Below are 21,715 nucleotides of genomic sequence, written 5' to 3' on the forward strand. Positions count from 1 at the left end.
CGGCGGGGTCTCCAAGCTCCACAGCAACTTTTTGGGAGATCCGATCGGGGGTCGCAAACCAGGAAATTTCGAGACGACCATCCGGTCAACCGGAGCAAGCTGATGGCCACCTTGACTTGTACTTGTCGCTGCGCCTGCGTGGTACATATTTCATAATATGGACTGAACTCCTGCCGAGTGCATCTCCAACTGCATGCGACATGTGGCTGACCATCCCCCAGCGCTCATCCCTCATTCCTCATTTCCCGATCCCATCAATTGACTCACGGCCATCATCCCCCGTCGCATTCCCTCGCCCCACCCAGATTTATCGACGCGACCACTCGACCCGACCGTCCACAGCCTCCGAACACATGCGCTGAGTGGGCAGAGATCGCATTGCCCACCCCCCCTCCTCCCAACTGCTCCTCAGCCCAAGACTCCCGACGGTAAACCGGCACAATGACTGAGGGGAGGGCCCAGCCGTCGCACACGCCCGACCATGCGACCCCAGCCGCATCGGGGTCTGGGGTCGCCGCCGGCATCATCACAGGCGGGGATACAAGTCGCGGCACGGCTGCGGCCCAGGACTGCGCCGTCGACGTCGAGCAGATAGGGAGGCCCAGGACAGCAACCACCACGGCCGAGATTGACAGCACCATAATACACCCCGGCAGTGTTAAGATCAACGTCAAGGGCGCCTTCATCGTGGAGCAGGACTCGGCAACCCCCGTCGCCCAGAGCTTCAACGGGGGGAGGGGCTCGCCCGACCATCACCAGACCAAGGACATCAGGCTGCCAAACCACACAGCCGTGGTGAGCCACATAGCAGTGGACATCGGCGGCTCGCTGGCCAAGCTCGTCTACTTCTCGCGCGAGGGCTTCTCTACCGAGCCCGGCGGCCGTCTCAACTTCACCATCTTCGAGACAGACAGGATAGACGACTGTATCGCTTTCATGCGCCACCTGAAGGAGAACCAGCAGACACTCAATGGCTCGAACCCCGGCCAGCTCACCGTCATGGCCACCGGCGGTGGCGCCTACAAGTACTACGACAAGATCCGCGACGTCCTGGGGGTCGACGTCATACGGGAGGAGGAGATGGAGTGTCTGATAATAGGCCTGGACTTCTTCATCACCGAGATCCCACGCGAGGTCTTCACCTACAGCGAGACCGACCCCATGCACTTCGCCAGCCCCGAGGAGAACATGTACCCGTACCTGCTGGTCAACATCGGCTCTGGCGTGTCCATGCTCAAGGTCTCCGGCCCCAGGGAGTACCAGCGCGTGGGCGGCACAAGCCTCGGCGGCGGCACCCTCTGGGGGCTGCTGAGCCTGCTTACCGGCGCAAGGACTTTCGACGAGATGCTCCACAACGCCGCACAGGGCGACAACTCGCATGTCGACATGCTGGTGGGTGACATCTACGGGACGGACTACGGAAAGATCGGCCTGAAGAGCACCACCATCGCTAGCTCCTTCGGCAAGGTATTCAGGATGAAGCGGGAGGCCGAGAGCGAGGCCGAGGACATGGGCGGCCTAAGCAATGGCGACTTGGACCACGCTCTTGACGAGCAACGACAACAGAACCACCAGCAGCACGAGCCACCACAGTCATCATCACAAGGCCCAGGGGCACCCCAACCGGCACCAGCAGACACGTCCCGCTTCTCCTCGGCCGACGTATCCCGCTCGCTCCTCTACGCAATATCCAACAACATCGGCCAGCTGGCCTACCTGCAGTCGCAAGTACACGGGCTGGAACGCATCTACTTTGGTGGGTCATTCATCCGCGGCCACCCGCAGACTATGAACACGCTGTCGTACGCCATCAAGTTCTGGTCAAAGGGCGCCAAGCAGGCCTACTTCCTGCGCCACGAGGGCTACCTGGGGGCCGTCGGCGCATTCCTCAAGCGGCAGCCGCGCAACTGGGGCCGAAGGGGCAGCTTCGAGGAGGGCGGCAGCGAGAGCCTCAGCCTCGAGAGCAGAATGAAGGGGCGTCTCGACGATAGCGTCGAGACACCGCAGCCCGTCATGGAGTACCCTGGCACCGCGTCTGCGACATCGTTCGCATACCCGGGCACACTCTAGCGTGTAGAGTTCCAGTCAAATGATACACCACAGCAATAATATGCAGAAACTTTTGATGTTAGGTAGAACAAGACATTAACATAGTAAGAGGCATTTAATAGACAAGCATGATAAGTCGGGACCAACCCCATTTCAGGGGCGCAAACTGGAAACCCCTTGAGCATGGCAATCTTGTTTGGCGGCATGCTGCCACTAAAAAGATCGCTTTTCTCAGCTCACGTTCCCGATGTGTCAACTTTGCGGTGTATCGCATGGAATCCAAACATGACACCTCTCATATGTCTGGAAACATTCAGGAGGCAAGCAAAAGGAGACAAGACGTGTGTCGTCGTGCAGAGCCAGTCCGAATGGAAACCGCGAGGGTGCCGCCCCAAGCTCGGAAGTGAGTGTAAACCCGTCCGTCCGTTTCCAGGACGCATCCACATCAGTCTCAGTGTTCATCCAGTTCCATCTCTTCGTCGAAGCCATCGTCCCCGTAGAAATGCCGTTCTCCAAAGGCGTCAGGCTCTTCTCCACCTTCATCTTCCCCATCTAGGACAATCGGGCGGGAAGCAGCCGAGCCGATGCCTGGTGGCGGCGAGGTCTGGGCAGAAGGTGGTGCGCCGGGGGACGGGTTGGCCAGCAGGCACGGCCGACCCTGGTGGATCTGCTCGTGTTCCCGCGAGAGCCCAGGGACGGCATGGAGTTGACACTGATCGGTGGCCTCGTCGTCGCTTTCATCACAGTCACCGGCGTGGTCGACGGGTGAGGACCGCACGGCGCCGTCGGCCAACCCCCGGACCTTATTATACAGCTGCCACCCCAATTCATCCAGATCCCGCTCAGGCACCAGCGGCATCGGGCGGACCTCAAACGGGACACCGCAGTGCTGCTCCGTCTCCAGGTCCTGCCCAGACACCACGCTGACGGTGCCCCTGCCGCCCGTGACCTGGACGCTGCCGTGCCCGCCGTCGATCATCTCGGGCCTGCGGCGGAAGGTCTTGTTGACGGGCCTCGCGTTCGTCTCGCAGCAGTGGTGCCTCACGGTGGCCGGGATGATGCACAGCCTCTTGTCCGGGACGTTCCTGCCCTCCAGGAACCTGAAGACGCAGTGGACCGCGTGCGCCGCGCCGATCTGGCACTCGTGGTCCGGCCGGTGGTGGTGTCGTGGGAACGGGTTCTCGAGGCTGGGCCGGTTTGCGTGGAAGAAGACGCGGTGTGGAGTGGGGCACCGTTCCCCGAGATTGCACATGTCTGCTGGGGGCTGTGCCCCGGTCATTGCTCGTCAACGTGCGCCACGTCGCTCCTTTCCCCCCCTCGCAGGGCAGGGGCAGTAAGTTGACCTACCGGGGCGGCTGGCAGAAGGGGTTTGCACTTCCGGGCCTTCTTGGCCTCGACCACACGCTGAAGCTCCTCAATTTTCCTCTTCACGTCCGGGTCAACTTCGTCCTCGATGTGCGGAAGGCTGATGCTGAAGTCAGGGGAGCCCTCCTGGGTGAGATGCTCTTCAGGCGGCGGGGTAACCAGACTCATAGACTGGTCTGGGGCTCTCCCGACTTGTGGCATTGGCGTATTTGACAGGTGCGTGGTTGATGATTGGGGACCCATTTGGAAGAAGGCCGGTGCCACGGCTGCAAGACTGCGATGGAATAATTCAGAGATCGTCCGCTTTCCGTCGGGAAGTGCTGTTAGGTTTTGGTACTTGAAGGAGTCCTGCTCGATAATTTCTCGTAGTTCAACTCTCTCAACAGCAGTACTGTCGTTACTCAGTCTGAGACGCTGAACAATGGCGAGAAGATACAATTTTCTATCTTGCTTTCTCACTGGTGGGCCGGAGATGGTCAAGAGCTCCTCCTCATCTTCACCGCGCTCGATCTTGCGGAATTTCGGAACCCAGCACACGTGGCTCAGTGCGATGGTCATGGGCGTCCATGTGCGCAAGTTAACGGCGATGATGCTAGTCTGATTCTGGACTGACACGTTTCTATCCTCGTGGGCTGTCTCCGTCAGCCAGACTCGATCGCCCTTGCGGTACCTTCGGTCTGGACTGGACTGGATGAGAACGCCATGCGCATATGTCCTGTGATAGCCACGGCTGACTTTGTGCACTTGTGCTGCTGGTTTAAAGCTGACCGCGTTCTTGAATTGCCCCTGGTCCTGCCGGACAAGAATCCCGTTGTCAAGCTGGCGCTCGGGAGAGACGGGGGATTGTAGAAGGAGCGTTGTGGAAGAGCTGTCGACGTGGACAGGGCGATAGTATTCGACCTCGATGGTGATTTCGACCGTCATGACTGGTCATTGAATGTTGGCTTGCAACGGCACTGGCACTGGCACACGCCTGAGAGAGTGTATCCGAAGAGAGACTGGGCGAGGGGAGTCCCATAACCAGATGGCGGCAAAACCCGGGTCCAGGATGGGTTGCATTTATGGCGGTACATGCTCTCCACCCATCTCCTATCGTGCGTCTGAGTATACAGATGGATTCCGAGAGCGCACAGTCTGTCTGACAAGACAAATGCATGTCTAAAGTCAACGACCGGGGGGTTGGTGGAGTCTGATATTGAGGAACACCGGCCAGCCATCAACAACGGAAACTGATCCGGGGCCAATCAGAGTAACCCTACTGGGTGTGGAAGGAAGCGAAAAGCAATTCAAAAGAGACCCTTGACATAGAATCCAGAAGCCATACAGCAAGCCATTGTGGCGAACTAATCAATGTGTGGTTGGCAAGCGTCTGTCTGCACCGATGGGAAGCTCCGCTGCGTATCAGTGCGGAGCGATCCTGGATCCAGTCTAGATCAGGCCGACACGCCCGGAAATTCGGGGGCCGCTGTCCATAGCCCAGCACGAATGGCAGGACGATGCACATCCCAAGCGCCACGAGGGGTTTCCCGTCCGACCAGTGCCCTTCTCTGGCCCGGTCGAGGGTGCGCAGCACGCATGGACCGACTGGTGCCTCGTATGCAATTAGGGGGGGTTCATTAGATGGGCTCCTGTGGCTGGCTTCCGGGCGCGCCGCTAGCACTTGGACAGACCTTGCCGCCACGTCGGGCAGACCAGCTGAGAAAGTGCTGTGAAAAGGCAGGCTTTGTGGCCGAAGCAGGCGGTCCTGATTCATCCATTCTTCTTGCCATCGCTTCCTCTCTCCCTCTCGCGCTTCTCCTTCTTAGACAGGACTTCTGCTACCCACTCCTCGACCTGCTGCTCGGCAGCCGAGTCGACCACGCCGTTCACTCCGTACAGTGATGCCCTTGCTTTCCTCCTCAGGTCCTCTATATTGGAGATGTCAAAGGCCCACATGAAGCCGCCCGTCATCATGACCCCGAAGCTGAAAACGTTGAGCGTTGCCAGGCCGAGAGCCTCTACCGCCACGAACGCGTCGTCTCCCTTATCTTTCTGCCCCCGCGGTGGTATGCCTGGGCCATGGTGGCTCGGCTGAAACATCCTCGGGGCCGACTCGACCATCCTGCGCGCGACAGCCCGCCGCGTGATCAGGGTCGAGAGGGTGAGGAAGCCAGCCCCGGCAGCGAATAGGCCTAATTGCTTTGCTGAGCGGCGGAACTGTTCCTCTGGCGTGTGTTGCGGCTCATGGATCTGGGGTTGCAAGGTCGGCTGTGGTGGTGGCGGCGGAGGTGGTGCTTGCACGGCTTGTTGCGAGGGCGGTTTAGCCGCTTCGTCGGTCCCAAGCCAGGACGAGAGGAGCTTCGCCAGAATAGGCATCCTGCTCTGGAATGGCGGCAGATGCGGGGACCGGGCTGGGTGATCTCGAATACCGTCACGAGCACGTCCGATTCGCAACTTTTTGTTTGGATTGGTGGTCTGGCGACAAGCTTGCCCTCGCGGTTGGGGTCAGCAAGCTAGCCACCTAGGTAGCTTGGGGGAGGCGCGACTCCAAACCGCGCTACATGCAAGTACCGCTTAAGTAAAAAAGCACATGGCAGGGATCGCATAACAGATGGGCTGTCGTGCTTTTTGAAACTACAGAGGTGGACCAACCACACCACTTACTCCGTACATCCACCGTTCCCTCGAGCAAAGCCACCCCCAGCACTTCACTTACAGGCCCTGACCACCAGACCCACCAGACCACCAGACTATCAGACTATCGAACACAGCATGCCCAGGCGCACCCAAGCCTTCACCCCCGGCCCTTGCCCACCATCAGAGTATATCCCACGTGTTGAGCCTCCCCAGATTCAGGAATGCTTCGGGAGGGTCTACGCGGCATGGGTTAGCCAGTTCTCGACCTCGTCAGTCGGCAGCGCATCCCGGGTAACACACCTTTGCGCTGCTTTATGCAGGCCTCATTTGCCACTTGCAGGTGCCCGTACAGGTCCGGGTTGTAGTAAAAGTGCGGCGTCAACTTCTGAAGTCCATGTGGGACAAAACGTCGCGGGCATTGATGGTGTGGTGAGATCAGCCCTGCTCTTGTCCGCTCCTTGGAACGAGCGTATGTGACCTCGCTGTCAAGGACAAACTGCTGCTGCAGATCGCCCTCTTTCAGCACCTCTGACATGGCCTCGGTATATTCCCTGAGGCTCTCGGGGAATGAGACATCGGCGATGACGTAGACGAGCCGGAACGTGTGTCCTAGATACTCATGCCGGACGTCTCGCGATCGGGTGTGCTTCTTGCCGAAGGCCGCGGCGCCGATGCTCTCCTCCCAGTAGGCGAGCGACTCCCGCACCTGGACCAGGCACTTAATCAGATGCTGGTGGTTTGTGAAGATAGCGTCGGCGCTGCCTGCCCTCGTAAGCCTCTTCAGAGCGGCAATTACCGCGAAAGCCTCCACCAGGGGCCGCCCGGCACAGCAGCATACTGCCTTGAGGGTCGTCTCTACCTCATTCGACGGTCTGGCCCTCTCCTGCCTGGACTGTAGGGCAGCGATGCACCCCAGTTCTGGCAGTTCGTCGAGCCGGTCGAGAGCATACTGGTTAGATATCAAAGGCAAGTCCTGTGGCTGGCGATCTGGGTCACCGTATCCTAGGACACGGAGGCTCTCCTCCAAGTAGATGTCTCTTAGGGTGCTAAAGTTCATGATGTTGACGATGGCCAGGGGATCAAGACGATCGGGGTCCAGGAGGGATCTAGGCTCACGATGGACTCCTGGCGTCCCAGCCTCGTGGATCGGCTAGCAGGAAGCTGCGGATGTTATACCAGTCGAGCTGTAGAGACGACAGACGTCACAAGATGTACCCTACTGAGTGCCGACGCCTGATGAATCCCAAAATTTACTGCACCAAAGGACATGGCCTCCCCTCCCAGCAGCGTCGAATCTCCACTCGAATATTTCGTGCAGCGAGATGTTGAAGCGCATGCATACACAGACTTCCGGGTAAGGACCACTCACGAATGGCCTGCCCTTGTTATGAAGCGTTCGCCCAGTGGCTGCCGCCAGGGAGGAAAAGCAAAACATGAACCCACCGTCCAGGTCTGAGCGCCTGAAGCGGCTCAGAGGACAAGATTTCTGCAGGCGACTGATCGTCGTGTGTTACTGCTGAAGAAGATAGAGGGGCGCAGGGAGCCTTGCTCCCTACATAGCATAATCCATGCGCCTGCCTGGCATTCGACACAGACCGAATAGGCGGTCCAATGGAGGCGTGGTGATGCAGGCCGTTGCGAGCAAAAAACGGCCGGGGGGGGGGGCGTTCTCGAGATTGCCGAGGCGGGGAAACGGGGCGTGTCTGGGCTCTGTGGTGCCACACGAGCTCCTAATTATATGTGATGCGGGCCAGGTGTTCTCGAGAGCTTGGGGGCAATGCTTTTGTGGGCATCCTCTCAGTTTTCTGGCTCTGTCCTCCAAGGTACCGTCGACGTGGTCGTGGCAAGGAGAAGAAGCAAGTCGGCCGCTGCATGTGAGGGGGCTGGTTGGAGGGAGCGGTTCCAGGTGGAGGAAAGACCCTGTCTGACAAGCTTAGTGCTGCTGCAGTGGTGACACAGCCTGCTCCTGCTGTACGGCTGTACATACGTGCAACCAACCTCCCGCACCCCAAACCCAGACACAACAAGAAGGACAGAAGCAAGGACAAGTTGCCATTCCTCCCTTCTCCCCTTCCACACGAGCGTCCTGCAGCTGGTGCGGCGCATGAGACGACGAGACGACGAGACGACAAGAAAACTTTGCAGCCTCCCTCCACCAACAGCATCGAGGCTGCTGTTCCACCCTCTCGGCTGTCCTCCGTCACAGCCGGCATTCTCGTCGTCGTCGACACCCACAGAGGGGTTTGACGCCCACGCCGGGCTACTCAGGCTGCGTGCGTCCCATTCAAGGCAAAATACCCATTAGGTCAAGACACATCGGAAAGGCCCCTGTCCAGCGAACCACCAGACCACCTGCTTTCGGGCAGATATCCCGTCCTGCGCCCGCTGCATATCGCCATTCCCCATCGAGGAATCCGATATGCCCAAGCAAAAGGCCAGCAAATCTGTCGCCAAAGCAAAGCTTCCGAGCGTGGCCGCAGCTGCTGAACCACCCTCCTGGCCTGCCTTTAAACCCCCGCTCCCCCTAATCGACCTGCAGCCCGAGTCGCTCCTGGATGACAGGGTCGTCCTCATCAGGAACTTCTGGCCAAAGTCGCTCTGCCGGGACTATGCCTCCTTCTTGCGCACCTTGCCGCTCACCACCACGCCCGGTCAGCCTAGACGAGGGGATGCTGTCAGGGTGAATGACCGGTTTCAGGTCCACGACCAGGGTTTTGCCAACCGTTTGTGGCTTGACACAGGTCTGCGGGATGTGCTGCTGGGCGATGACTGGAGATCGCTGTGGTGAGTGTCTATCGTCAAGCCACCACATGGTTCTCCTCGGCCGCTGACACTTGGCCTGCTGCACAATGGTCCAGGGGCGGAGACCCCGTTGGCTTGTCCCCCAATATCCGGATATATAGATACAAGCCGAAACAATTCTTTGACGCACACTGTAGGTTAAATGGGCTCAAGCACGATCCTGTCTCCTGTCTCTTCTCCTTCCGTCGTCGCGCTATTCGGCTATCTTGCTGCCGAGCGCAGATCGCCCGCACAGCATATTGTGTTTGCTATCTTCAACGAACCTGGGTGGGACAAATGCATTGGACCGGCCGAGACCCAAGTGGACTCGGCTAATGCAAGAAATTGCAGATAGTGTCTGCAACCTGTCATCGAATTCGGCATCTCGATGTATGAATGCCAGAAATCGGCATGGGAAATTCGAGGGACTGGGCCCTTGATGCGGCCGCGCCAAGCTCGATCCTCCGCTACCACCCTGACTATCCCTTTTCCCTATACATGTGCATATCTAAGTATGCTCGCCAGAGGTCACGGGCAGGTACACCTTTGGATTCCTTTTTGCGGCAAGTCTATGCAGGCTCTGGGACGAGCGGCTGCGGGCAGGGAGGGTCGTCTCGCCCCAACCATCAGGCCGAGCTGCGTTAGAAACCCCCCAACCGATCACGCCTCGCATTCATTTTCGTCTTTGCCTCTGATCACTTACAGATCGCGATGCACGCTCAGTTTCATCTATTCATCTGCTTTTACCCTCGCTGCCCATCGCGAAGTTGCACAACGTCAACGCCTGGTGTCGCCTTCCCCACTGGAGGCCGAGACAGCTCGCCCTGGACATTCATGTATTTTCTGGTGACTGATCCATTGCAGACGACGATTCCAATACTATTGTCTCCGAATTCGATCGGGGAAAACCCGTCACTACCAGGACAACGTGGACTATGCTGCTGTATCTCACCTCGGCAGCGGACGGATGTCGAGGCGGTGAGACGGTATTCTTTCCCAATGACCGAAGGGTGGCCAAGGAAGAAGTTGCCGTGGCGCCTGAGACAGGCATGGTTCTGCTTCACAAACACGGGGATGACTGCATGCTTGTGAGTCCTTCGTCTGTGGCTGCGAAATTACTGTGGCGATAATTGATGCGGCTCATCCATGCCTCGTCGGGATAGTATTGCTAACCACGGCTCAAACTCTAGCACGAAGGGCGCGAGGTTACTGCTGGAGAGAAATGGATTATCCGGAGCGATATTTGCGTCAGTAAATAGTTTCTTTCACTCTCTCACAAGGGGAGGACTAACGAACACTCTACCATGTGACCGGCCGACCCAATCGAAAAGGTGGCTATGCCTTCTTGTTTCCACATGTCATCTAGCGCACCACTCTCGGTCCTTTGGCACCAACATCCCCTTGTTCCCTTCTGTTATGTTGTTGCCGATGACAGTGGGGATCATAACAACAGGCGCTTGTCGCACTATGCAGCCCCCCAGCGAATCACATATGGTCGGGACCTATTGCCACTTCTGAAGTCCGCGAAGACTTTGTCTTAATCACCTGAGATCAACTACCACAACATCCGAAGGATGCACAGGCTCTGTTCAAAGTTGTAGGTTCGAAAATCCGCAGCCAGTAGATTGAGTCTGTTGCCCAAGGAATATGAAATGTCATGCGGCCAACAACATCTGAGGTCATGCCGATGCGCCTCGATTACTTCTCAAGGTGCACTCGGCACGCGAATGCGTCCAAGCGACAGCAATTTTGCCACCTTCTCAAATCATCTCCTCGTACAACACCACCCCAAGCACCCACTCCGTTCAGGTCTCCTGGAGGTCTCCTGGAGGTCTCCATTGAGGAGTCGAATCTGACTTGCTTCTGGTGCGCGATCTGCCCGGGTGTTCTGGTCTGCCGATATTGGCTCACTCGGGGGAAGGCCAAGAGGAGGTGGATTCTGAAAGGACATTGCCCCCTGGTCCTTCTGCCGCACTTGCGTCCGAATTTGTTCGGGAGACTTATCATGCACATTCTGACTGGTATTGAGCCCTAGAGACTAGTTGTGCAACGAGCTCAAATCATGCTGTCGATCCCCTTGTTCCCGAGTGCTTGTTTAATCCTTGCGCTACATGCTCGTGCCGGCTCACGCAGCAACACGGATTCCGTCGGGTGTTACCTCTTCTTGGGCGTCGTGACATCTGTGGTCTGACTTCAAATACTACTGTTCCAGCTTGGTCATCTTGATCTACTACATGGCAATTGGCTGGCGTTATTCAACTGGAGGCAACTTCCGATTCGGATATTGGACACATACCAGGGAATCCACATTTCAAATTGCAATTCAATTACCTATGACCTAAATTCTGGTCGAAATGATCTCTCATCATCATATGATGGTTATCATCGCGATGGATAGCTGGTATGAATAAAATCACGTGTGCCATATATTGGTGAACCCCACCGTTGCATCAAAGAAGTATATTTATCTTTGAAATTACATATCTGAGCCACTAGGTTCTATAACTAAATAATATTAGCCTGAGTGGCCGGTGACATACAATTCTAATTGCTAAAAGGCCTATTGTTCTTATGTGATGTGTATGTCCGGTGTCTAAATTTCATACTTTTATTTAACTCCTCTTTAGAAAAAGCTTAATATTATAAAGCGACTAGCTAAAGGTACTTATATTATATTCTCTCTATATTCCTATTAATAGTATTCTTTTAAATATAAAAGTTTAAAGCTTTATTTTTAAATAAAAGTATTATAATTATAAATTAAAATTAAAATTATTTTATATTTAATTTTTATAAATATAATTAAATATAGTAAGTTTAAAATAAATAGTTCTCTAATAATAAATATTATATTTAAAAGTATCTACTAACTTATTAAAGGGTAAGAAAGAAAACTACACATTTAAGAAACTTAACTTAGCACTTTATTAACTTAAGCTATATAAAAATAAAATAAAAGAAAATTCGACAAATTACTATAACTGAGCTTGTATCATAAGTTCCATCGCACCATTCCTTTAGTCTCGTCTTAAATACTCTCCTAGGACTTAACTACTAATAGGCTTGCCTTTGAGCGCATTCTCGCGGTTACAGCACTGCCGACACCTGGGCAGTCTATATACGTGACTGTCAGTCCAGTCCATGACTCGTCAAAACCGTCACTTCTTTTGAGAAACACGGTTTCTAAAAGGGATTCTTCCAGCTGTAAGGCTCACTCTAATGCCTAGCGAGGATTTAGGAGGTGGTGGTAGGAGGAGACGTAGTGTCTGTGTAGGGCGATCTTGCCATGAAAGTCTCAACAGCGGTCGGAAAATCTGTAGGAAGGGCCGCCGTGAGAGATTCCACAGAGTTTCCGACAGCGATAGGAACATCTGTCGGGAGACTACCTGTGGGAGACTCCTCAATGGTCTCGACAGCGGTCGGGATGTCCGTCGGGAGGACAGGCTTGGAAGTGGCTGAAAAGGCCTCAATAAGGGTCGCAACTCGTGATTGCTGCCGGAATTTGAGTAGCAATGTCTGTGGGACTGTAATGGCTTGGGAAATGATCTCGTCCGCGGCGGGCGGAGGCGATAGAGGCTCAGATGTTGGGACATCCGCCACAGAAGTGATTTCAGTGGGCTCAGAGATGATCACATCTGTGGTGAAAGGTGGAAGAGGACCCGAGGTTGGTATGTCCGCAACAGACGTGATCACGGCCGGATTAGAACTAATAATCGCCACACTGGTGGGAGGAAGTGGTTCCGAAATTGGGATGTCGGCAACGCCCGTGGCAACGCTCGTGGCATCGGGGACTTGGGCGTCGCTCGCGGCCGTGGTCTCCTGACGAGCCAATTTGCGCTGGCTTTGATGAATGCTGCGGACTGTATTGTATGACAACTGAAATGTTCGGTCAGCTTCCTTTTATGACTTTAGTGGCCAGATTCAGTACTCACTCCTCTAGTTCGACCTCCCAGGGGCGATGGAATTGCGGTCGGAATGGCTTGGACAGTCCAAGCAGCGCTGGCAAGCATGATGAATGAGGTGGAAAACTTCATTGTGGTATTGATTAGGTGCTTGGTTGTCGTGGTTCGACTATACTTTACAACAATCGGGAAAATGCACAGCTGCCGGCAGCAAGTTAACGGTGTTGGGCTTCGGAGTGTAGAGATATGCAACGACCTTGGACTTGATCAGATCTGAATATCAGTTTAGCATACAGGGAAACAGCAAGGCTGTCGTTCTTATACTTTTTGAATCTCAGCCATGAAACGTCTTGCTACATTATTTCGTAGCTTTTCACGATGGCCATGTCTTCTTCTTGCATCTCCAGGGCTCCTCCGCCTGGCCGTGAAGGGCCTTGTCTCCGGTGTAAATTGAGGCTCAGTTCGGACATGAGACATGGCTGCAGCCTGGACAGTAATCCAGGGTATACCAACTTTACTCGATATTCCTTGATGAGACTACCAAATGCTAATCAGGGTGAATGTTGAAGCCAATGGAAGATTGACACTAGATACTAATTACCCCACGACGAATAGGAAGGTGAGCCCATCCTTCCCCCTGATCGCTGTGCTGCCTACTGATTGAAGAATCCGAGAGACCGCCTCGGCGGCCAGCCTTCATCATCAATTGGACAGTACTGAGCAGACCCCTCGCTCGATGCCACACTGGGTTAGATGTAAGCCCGCTGACAACAATTGAGACAGCCGCATATCTAGTGTGAGCGAGGCGGTTAGGCTAGACCATCGCGGCCGGTTTTGTGCCCTCTTTGCTTGAGGCAATTGGGTGGTCCTGCAGGCAAACTTGACACAGTCGCACTTGCACAGCCTCCCCGAGGTAGGCTGCAAAAAAGTTCAAATGTTCTGCCTAAGTGGCATGCAAGCACTGCATTATGGTCTCGGCACAGGCGTAGGTACAGGCACGGCCCGGGACTCCAGGATCCAAAGCATCCCGCTAGGCAGCACATCCATTCCAAGGTTTTACAATATTGCCGCAGATCTGGGGTTGCAGTTAGAAGACGGCAAAAGTTTCCATGTTTTCAAAATTTTGTGTTGTCAACTACCTAGTCCTGACCATATTCTGAGATGCTACAAATGCACTGGTCCCATCCTGCCGGTTTATTAACTACGGCTACTACCTAGGCAGACCTTCACGTCTTCTCTGCGTTGACGGTGGCGGAGTACCAAGACGGGTTGTCGAAAACAGAGAATAAACATTGCTACTCAGCCGTGTGGGCTACAGACTTCCCCAGTTTCTCGGGAAAGTTTAATTTTGGTACATTTTGGTAGATGCTCGCCGGGAGTTGATTGTTTGTGTTTCATGTCATTGATTGACTCAACCAACATTTTTTAGTAAACTCTCTAGCTGGGCTATGAACTGAGTCGGTCTCTACTCCCGAAATAGTGCGCCCAGAGTCTACAATTAGCCTTCAAGCGAACGTGGGTCACACAGAATGCTCACGAGAGGTTGAACAGTCTTGCAATTACGTGCCGCTCGTGCAAGAAGTTATTGCCATGCTGGGCCGGTCGTCTCGCACTGGACCAACTGCTCCTGGTACCCGAATCAAGACTAGTCTATAAAGGAGGAGGCAAGAGGCCGTGGGTAGGGGCCGTGGGTAGGCCGTGCTCTCACTTTTCTTGCGGGCTTGAGGCCCCTTCCCCCTATACCTCGCAGTTTGGCCGGCAGCACTTTTTTTGCAAAAGCTTAAGCATAAGAGCCGAACAAGGCCCGTCTCCTTGGCAGCCCGAGGAGGGAACCGTCCGGTGTTTTGAAACCCAATCGGAGAGGCTGTGCGGTGGTATTGACGAGAGTCTTGGGGGCGCGGCCTGCTCAATGATTGGCCAAAGGCTGGCTGGCACTGGCATGCCGCATCTAAGGCTACCCCTGACCATTTTGGACGTCACTTGTTAAACGCCCGCATTGTTGTCCCCTATCGTCCAACGTCCAGGGGACCCGGCAGCGGCCAGTTCTTGCCCAGGTGACTGGACAACAACTTCAGATCGTACGTCAAGCAAGGTTGTCGACTTCGGACGTTTGGTTGATGATGTCAAACAAGACCGGCAAACCCGAGCAGCCTCACTGGCAAACACCACATCAACACATGTGATGCTGCTGCTTGGCAGCCGATGAGGCCCCGCGATGCTGGCAGATCGAGCTGCCGCCCAGCCCGCCAGCCCGCCTTGCGATGAACCTATCCAGGCCCGACGTCACAAGAACCGGACATTACAGGACGTCCGCCCGCGGCAGCCTCTTCCAATAGCCCAAGCTGTGCCTACCATGATCTCCAAGATCGTCAGGGGATCCAGCCAACAGGATCGACCAACCATGTGCCCAATGACGGACAGCCTCTGTGTGCGCGTCTGCATTAGGTCTCCCCTAGCTGTAGTAGGGCATACGCTTTGTTATTGCGCCGTGCTATTTTGGATTGACGGGCAAGACGGGCCACCCCCTGGCATGGCTTACAAGGCCCTTACCCCTGGCGCTGCCGACGCCGACGCCAGCCACCTCCACGACACGGCACCTGGGGTCACGCTATAGCACTTTGAATAATCCGGCGGCGGCGCAGTCACGCCTTGCTACCTGGGTAGGTTACATTTTAAATGAAGTCTATGCTCATGGCGTTGAGTGCGACGGGTTCAAAAGGCGAGCATACTCCGTAGCAAGTCAACCCTCTCGAGTTCATTCCACCAACACAACTCCTGTTCATATTCACCTACTCCTCCTCTCCCCCCCCCCTTGCTACGCTGTTACTACACCAAGACCGGAACGACAATATTCTCTTTTAGCAGCAGCAAGCTTATAGCTTCTACCCTTCACACATTCACCATGAAGCTGTCTCTGTACACCCTCACTTTCCTGGCCGGCACTGCTGTCGCAACATGGGGTACCGGTGGCGGTGGTGATGATGGTGATGATGGCGACAAGGACAACTGCGAGGACTACGGCAACAAGGGTGGCTGGAAGAGGTTCCTCAACGGCCGAACCTGGGGCCACGGCGGCGGTGACAAGGACTGCACAACCAAGGACTCTGGCGAGCACACAAAGACTCACGGCCACGGCGGCGGCGGCGGCGAGATGACCTACTCCACCATCTATGCCACCCAGACTCACACAATCACATCATGTGCCCCCGACGTGGATGACTGCCCCGGAGAGCAATACACCACAGTTACCGTCGCCGTCTCGACAACGCTCTGCCCAGTCACCGAGACCCAGCCCATCCCAATCCCGGTCCAGACTCCTCCCGTCGCACCCCCACCAGTCCCGACAACTCCTATCGCGACGCCGCCCGCGCCGCCCGTTGTCCCGCCCGTTGTCCCATCACCAAACCCATCCACGCCCGTCGTCGTGCCACCCGTGCCCACCACCCCGGCGACCCTGTCCACACGGACATCAATCAGGCCTACCGCCTCGCTTCCCAGCAACGGCACGACGACCGCAACGCGCCCGCCCGTCGTCACGGCTGGCGCTGCCTCCAACGGTGTCGGTGCTGGCGTGGCCTTGGCCGCCTTGCTCGCCGCCATGGTCTAAGGACTGTCGCTTCATGGACCAAAGAAAACCGTCCGCAAAGACGCGGCACCGCGTCTTTTTTTCTTTCTCTCCCTCTTCACTTCTTGTAGTACCTATAATCAAGACATTTTCCCCCTTTCTTTTCTCTACGCATACCCTGGCGCACTGGCCCAAGATTTTGGGAGACGGAGGTTATGACTGATTACAGACCAACAAAACAAATGGTCACGGCTTGTGGATTGAATGATGACGGCGAAGGTAGCGAGCGGCAATGATTTCAAAGCTAGGGGGGATAATTAGCCTAATTGAAATGCCATAATAGCTATTCTTGAACACCAAACTCACCACACTGCTTATAAACATCGCCCGTGACGTATTGTTTATCAAGTACACGGCTCAGCTACCTACTGCGCGGGGCCGCAGCATACCTAGGTGCCTAGGTTTGTCCTCCGCAACCCCTCAAGGACAACCTCCTATAAGATGACCTCCTATAAGACAACATCCTGTAAGAAGTTGACCCTCACATGACAGCCTCAAGTGCTCTTATCAGATAGCCCTCTACGGGACGGCCTCCACCTAGACGGTCCATAGAATAACCTTCGATGAGCCAAAGGCAGACAAGCCACAGGGGCTCCAGTATGAGAGCATGAAGCTTTTGAAGGTGTGGCAGTTCCACCGTCACAATGGATGTGACTGTGTAAGGGTTGCTGCAATCGGACGGAAACGCACTGGTAGCTAAGGGGGGTTGGAGGCTGCACCGCGGTATTCGTGTTCGCGTGTTCATCCGTTGTTCAGTGACCAAGGCAACGACGTCACCCATGCATTGGCCCTGACCACCCTTCTGGCAAGGCATTGCGAGGTGAAGGAAGTGGGCAAATCCCTGCTTCGGGCCCAGCCACCCAGAAGGAAAGGCTGCAGGCATTGTTTGATATAATGCAATGCTATAGTTTGCTCCTTTAAGACAGCCGCATGACGATAAAAAGCTTCCACGTCAAAGGCCTCGTGTGTGTGTAGAGTGCTTTTTTTAGTGCCCCTAATTCGCCTACCCGTCTGTTGTAGACAGCGGTAGACTGTCCATCCCATCTGCCCGCCCGAAGATTCACTGGGATGCCAGAGCTTACCCATTGCCGGGCGGCTCTCGCAGATTCGGCGTTTGCTATTGGATGCGGCGCAAAGGTTGGGGAAGCCCTGATTTCCAAGCGACATCAGTCACGCTTTCTAGGTGGTTGGGACGAGGCTGATATTCGGCATATTACCACGCATCTCTCCCAATCGCGAGAACCACCCGCATTATTTCTCTTAGGAATAATGTACAAGAGAAAGTCAGTAGTGGCATGAGAGCGCAAGGCATATCGACGGACGGCCTTGAGCTCGCAAAGAGGTGATAGCATGTTGGCGGTCGTCTCTGTTGGACATTGTGCGGCGAAGTATACACTGAGCCTGCAAAGAAGCACGCCTGCACCAATGATTAGCTTCCACGCGGCAAGATGTTGCAGCGTTACTTACCATTATGCACGCAGAGGCTTGTCTGATGGCATCAAGACCCTGTTGAGGCTGGTCCTGCGTAGCACTGCTCCCAACCCAAACCGTGGCAGCTAGCTCAGGCTGCATGGTTGGGTTGTCCGTTGATGGCGCGGCCTTCATACGGATGCCAACTTGAGAGCGACATCTTCCAGCCGCGCGCCGTCACCCAGCAGCTCCCGCGCAAGCTCACGGTCCCGGCCCATGTCCCCGAACACGACCAGCTTGACCACGTCGCCGTCGTCGCCAATGACGAGGCGGCCCGACCGGCCGTCCTTCCAGTCGACCCTGACCTGCTTCGCCTCGGTGTCCGCGGCACTGATGGCCAGCAGCGGGCTTCCCTCGGCCAGCTCCTCGGCATCCCTCCGCCTGCCGTCCAGGCCCACGGCCCTGCGCAGGTCCGCAATGACGGACACGCGGTTGTGGTAGCGCACAATCTCGCGGCGCAGACACCGCACAAAGCGCGAGAGGTCCTGGCGCCTCGCGCGAGAGGCGGCGGCTGCGTCCTCGGCGCCACCCGGATGCGCGGGCTTCGGGGGCGCCGGCAGGTACCGCGCGGCCAGGGCGGCGATGGGGATGCAGGGCGGGACGGTGTGGCGGTGCACGCGCAGGGAGCGTCTCCTGGGCTCGTCACGGGCGTAGGAGTAGGGGCGGTTCAGGAGCACGAAATAGGGGCGCATGAACCTTGAGCGGGCCACGACCTCGATGCGCACGCCCAGGACGTTGCCGCCGTCGACGGCGTTTGGGTCCGGGTCGCGCACGCGGAAGGTGGTGATGCCGGCGCAGGCGCGATAGAGACAGTGCTGATCGTAGGCGGTCTGCTTTTCCAGGCGGTCCTGCAGGTCCGCAGCGGTGGTGTCTGTTGCGATGGCCTGTCGCGTGGGTCCTGCCGTGAGGAGGACGCTCGCTTGCAGCCGGACCTGGCCCTTGAGCATTTGCACTGGGTGGTTTTGGGTCAGCAGAGGTGGTCGAACGAACAAATCCCAGGAGGGCAAGTCACCTCGAGCCTTGAGATCTGCAATCTCACCGTCTATGTCTGCTTCGGATGCCATGTTCTTTGTTATCATATTCCGTTGTTGAGAGGACGCGCCCGTGGGTGGTGCGAACGCGTCTTGTTAGTCTTGGATTGGGTTAATACTGTGGTAGTGTTTGTTGTGTTTTTGGTGCACGAGCCGGGTGCGTCTAAGTGCTATTCACACTGCCCGCATATTGGACGGGGAACAGCGGCCTGCTTGTTCCCCACCCTCACCCCAAGCCCAGCTACTATGCAGTACAATCCAGACCTATAGCGCACACATACATCAACATATCTTCATATGGGAAGCTGGTGGTCACGGGGTCAGGAGAGCAATATCTATGGACAGAGCCCTGGTGGCGTCCAGCTGCAGGGGTGCAAAGCATGTCAGATATTGAACAAGACCTAGATGTTGTCTTGTTCCCGTGCCGTCATTGTGTGTAGACTACAGATTAGGCCTGCACTCTCGCAAGAGATGATTCGGGACCTAACCCGAGGTCGGGCGGCTTTGACGTTCCCTGTTGTCGTCAGGCCACGGTAAGCCGTAATTGACGCTCGGGCCAGTCAGGTTAATCTACACTACCTAGGTACCTACCTAAGTAGGTAGGTACCTAGGTAACGTAGCTCTCTGAGTGACAGGGCCCCCAGAATTCTAGAACCCTTGAGGCGACGGCTCGACTCGACTCGATCCGACTCGGCTCGACTTCACTGTCGCTCAAGCTTGTCCACCTCGGAAGAGGCCAGCAAGACCTCTCGGCAAGGCGACACAATCTAACAGTCTTTCATGGATTCCTTCAACTCGTACTGACCTTCACGTCTCTCCTTCACTAATCATTTCTTTTTGACTCCAAGATCCCACTTTCCTCCAGCGCTCAACCCCCAAATCTCCTGGCCGCTCCTCCGCGAACCCGCGAACCCGCCTCTCCTTCGCCACTGCTCCAGTCGGCGTCGACCGCTGCAACGACTTGGCCACCTATTTTCTTTTACCTCCTTTTCACTAATCTCCTATGGGTGTCCGAACCCGACGCTCCGCCAAGTTCTCGCAAGAGAACGGCTCCCCGCTATCCGTGCTCACCTCTGCGGACGAGTCCTCGGGCAGTTTGGCCAACGGCAAGGCCAAGGGGAAGGCCAAGGGCAAGAAGAAGAACATGAACAACATCGAGCAGCGGAGGAAGGGCGCCGTGAAAGCAGACTCCACCACCGCCGCCGACAACCTCATGGCACACGATTCTTTCAACCTCGACGAGCCAGTCCCCAGGACCCCCGCGCTGAACAACCATGGCTTCCTCGACCTGCCCAGGCACGACCAGAGGAACTTTGGCCTGCTTGTGCTCCTGTACTTCCTGCAAGGTGTCCCCCTGGGCCTCGCCACAGGCTCTGTTCCCTTCCTACTCAAGAGCCACATGTCCTATGCCGAGATTGGTGTCTTCAGCCTCGCCTCGTACCCATACTCTCTGAAGCTACTGTGGAGCCCTATTGTGGACGCTATCTGGAGCCCAAAGGTCGGCCGGAGAAAGAGTTGGATCCTGCCCATTCAGCTCCTGTCCGGCATGGGGATGCTGTGGCTGGGCTCCGAGGTCGAGGACATGATGGCAATGATTGGCAAGGAGAACGGCCCCACCGTGTGGAACTTCACCGGCTGGTGGTTCTTCCTCGTCCTCATGTGCGCCACTCAGGATATTGCGGTTGACGGATGGGCCATCACGCTCTTGACCCCTGGCAACGTCTCCTACGCCTCCACGGCACAGACTGTCGGCTTAACAGCCGGCCAATTCCTTTCCTATACCGTTTTCCTGGCCTTCAACTCAAAGGACTTTGCCAACCGATACTTCCGCGCCGAGCCTCTGGACTACGGCCTCATCAGCCTCGGTGGATATCTGAACTTTGCCGGCTGGCTCTACATCATAGTCACCATCGGACTGGCTGCCCTGAAGAGGGAAGAGAGAACCAGGAACGAGGACGGCATCTGGGATGTCTACAAGATTATGTGGGGTGTTCTCAAGCTGAAGAGCGTCCAGACCATCATGATCGTTCACCTCATCGCCAAGATCGGGTTCCAGGCCAACGACGGCGTCACGAACCTGAAGCTTCTGGACAAGGGCTTCGGCACGGACAATATGGCTCTGACGGTCCTCATCGACTTCCCCTTCGAGATCGGCCTGGGGTATTATGCTGGGGTATGGTCACAGAAGTACACGCCGATGCGACTTTGGGCTTGGGGCTTCGTGGGGCGCTTGATCGCTGCTGTCTTCGCCCAGTTCACAGTCATCATCTTCCCTGCGCAAGGCGTTACCTTCTGGTATCTGCTCGTGGTCATTGCCGAACACATCTTCTCCACGTTCATGAACACCATCATGTTTGTGGCCGTCTCAGCCTTCCATGCAAGGATAGCGGATCCAGTCATTGGCGGCACCTACATGACTCTCCTTGCTACGTGAGTTGACCCTCTGACCGCAACCAGTAGTTCACCTGCTAACTTGCCGTGTAGCATTTCTAACCTGGGCGGCACTCTACCGCGGTACTTTGTCCTCCGGCTGGTCGACGAGCTCACAAGCGCCACGTGCCATCCTCCGACTTCTATCTCTGACACAGCTGCCAACTTCAAGGGCCCGCTTGTCACCCAGCCATTCTCTTGTTCCGTGCAGGCCGATAAGGAAAGGTGCATCAACGGCGGCGGCACTTGCGAGATGGTCCGCGATGGGTACTACATAGTCAACATTATGTGCGTCGCAGTTGGTGTTGTGACATTCGTCATGTACATTAGGCCCAAGGTTCTACACTTGCAGAGCTTGCCGATGAGGGCATGGAGGCTGTCGGCAGTGGGCAAATAGGAGGTAGTAGGTAGATCTATATAGATAATTTAGATGAGATTGTACAACA

At 55.9% G+C, this 21,715-nt stretch overlaps 8 protein-coding genes across 8 annotated transcripts; 4 read left to right on the plus strand and 4 right to left on the minus strand.

Annotated features, from left to right (window-relative positions):
• Positions 1-441: 441 nt before the first annotated feature.
• KVR01_002752 (pantothenate kinase) lies at positions 442-2,070 on the plus strand (the record flags this gene model as incomplete). The annotated part of the gene is made up of 2 exons (XM_044790321.1): positions 442-795; positions 838-2,070. The coding sequence occupies 2 exons, from the start codon at positions 442-444 to the stop codon at positions 2,068-2,070; spliced, it is 1,587 nt and encodes a 528-aa protein (XP_044647767.1).
• A 430-nt stretch (positions 2,071-2,500) lies between these two features.
• On the minus strand, positions 2,501-4,338 carry KVR01_002710 (uncharacterized protein; the record flags this gene model as incomplete). Its single annotated transcript, XM_044782604.1, has 2 exons — positions 2,501-3,313; positions 3,397-4,338. 2 exons carry the CDS (start codon positions 4,336-4,338, stop codon positions 2,501-2,503), a joined length of 1,755 nt encoding a protein of 584 aa, XP_044647725.1.
• Positions 4,339-5,163: 825 nt separating this feature from the next.
• KVR01_002684 (uncharacterized protein) lies at positions 5,164-5,493 on the minus strand (the record flags this gene model as incomplete). Its single annotated transcript, XM_044793634.1, has 1 exon — positions 5,164-5,493. The coding sequence occupies one exon, from the start codon at positions 5,491-5,493 to the stop codon at positions 5,164-5,166; it is 330 nt and encodes a 109-aa protein (XP_044647699.1).
• Positions 5,494-6,210: 717 nt separating this feature from the next.
• Positions 6,211-7,087, minus strand: KVR01_002420 (uncharacterized protein; the record flags this gene model as incomplete). Its single annotated transcript, XM_044782600.1, has 2 exons — positions 6,211-6,266; positions 6,331-7,087. The coding sequence occupies 2 exons, from the start codon at positions 7,085-7,087 to the stop codon at positions 6,211-6,213; spliced, it is 813 nt and encodes a 270-aa protein (XP_044647435.1).
• A 918-nt stretch (positions 7,088-8,005) lies between these two features.
• KVR01_002443 (uncharacterized protein) lies at positions 8,006-11,259 on the plus strand. Its single transcript, XM_044782875.1, has 4 exons — positions 8,006-8,814; positions 8,889-8,965; positions 9,676-9,899; positions 10,002-11,259. Exons 1-4 carry the CDS (start codon positions 8,450-8,452, stop codon positions 10,068-10,070), a joined length of 735 nt encoding a protein of 244 aa, XP_044647458.1. The 5' UTR covers positions 8,006-8,449; the 3' UTR covers positions 10,071-11,259.
• A 3,467-nt stretch (positions 11,260-14,726) lies between these two features.
• Positions 14,727-16,320, plus strand: KVR01_002570 (uncharacterized protein; the record flags this gene model as incomplete). Its single annotated transcript, XM_044786378.1, has 2 exons — positions 14,727-14,791; positions 14,846-16,320. The coding sequence occupies exon 2, from the start codon at positions 15,616-15,618 to the stop codon at positions 16,318-16,320; it is 705 nt and encodes a 234-aa protein (XP_044647585.1). The 5' UTR covers positions 14,727-14,791; positions 14,846-15,615.
• Positions 14,727-19,250, minus strand: KVR01_002159 (uncharacterized protein). The gene is made up of 4 exons (XM_044784581.1): positions 18,821-19,250; positions 17,806-18,760; positions 16,645-17,755; positions 14,727-16,582 (listed from the first exon to the last, which is right to left on the minus strand). Exons 1-2 carry the CDS (start codon positions 18,885-18,887, stop codon positions 17,940-17,942), a joined length of 888 nt encoding a protein of 295 aa, XP_044647174.1. The 5' UTR covers positions 18,888-19,250; the 3' UTR covers positions 14,727-16,582; positions 16,645-17,755; positions 17,806-17,939.
• A 138-nt stretch (positions 19,251-19,388) lies between these two features.
• KVR01_002282 (uncharacterized protein) lies at positions 19,389-21,715 on the plus strand. The gene is made up of 2 exons (XM_044784103.1): positions 19,389-21,269; positions 21,324-21,715. The coding sequence occupies exons 1-2, from the start codon at positions 19,843-19,845 to the stop codon at positions 21,664-21,666; spliced, it is 1,770 nt and encodes a 589-aa protein (XP_044647297.1). The 5' UTR covers positions 19,389-19,842; the 3' UTR covers positions 21,667-21,715.

The sequence above is a fragment of the Diaporthe batatas genome (assembly GCF_019321695.1).
Source record: "Diaporthe batatas strain CRI 302-4 chromosome Unknown Contig00003, whole genome shotgun sequence".
Classification (NCBI taxonomy): domain Eukaryota; kingdom Fungi; phylum Ascomycota; class Sordariomycetes; order Diaporthales; family Diaporthaceae; genus Diaporthe; species Diaporthe batatas.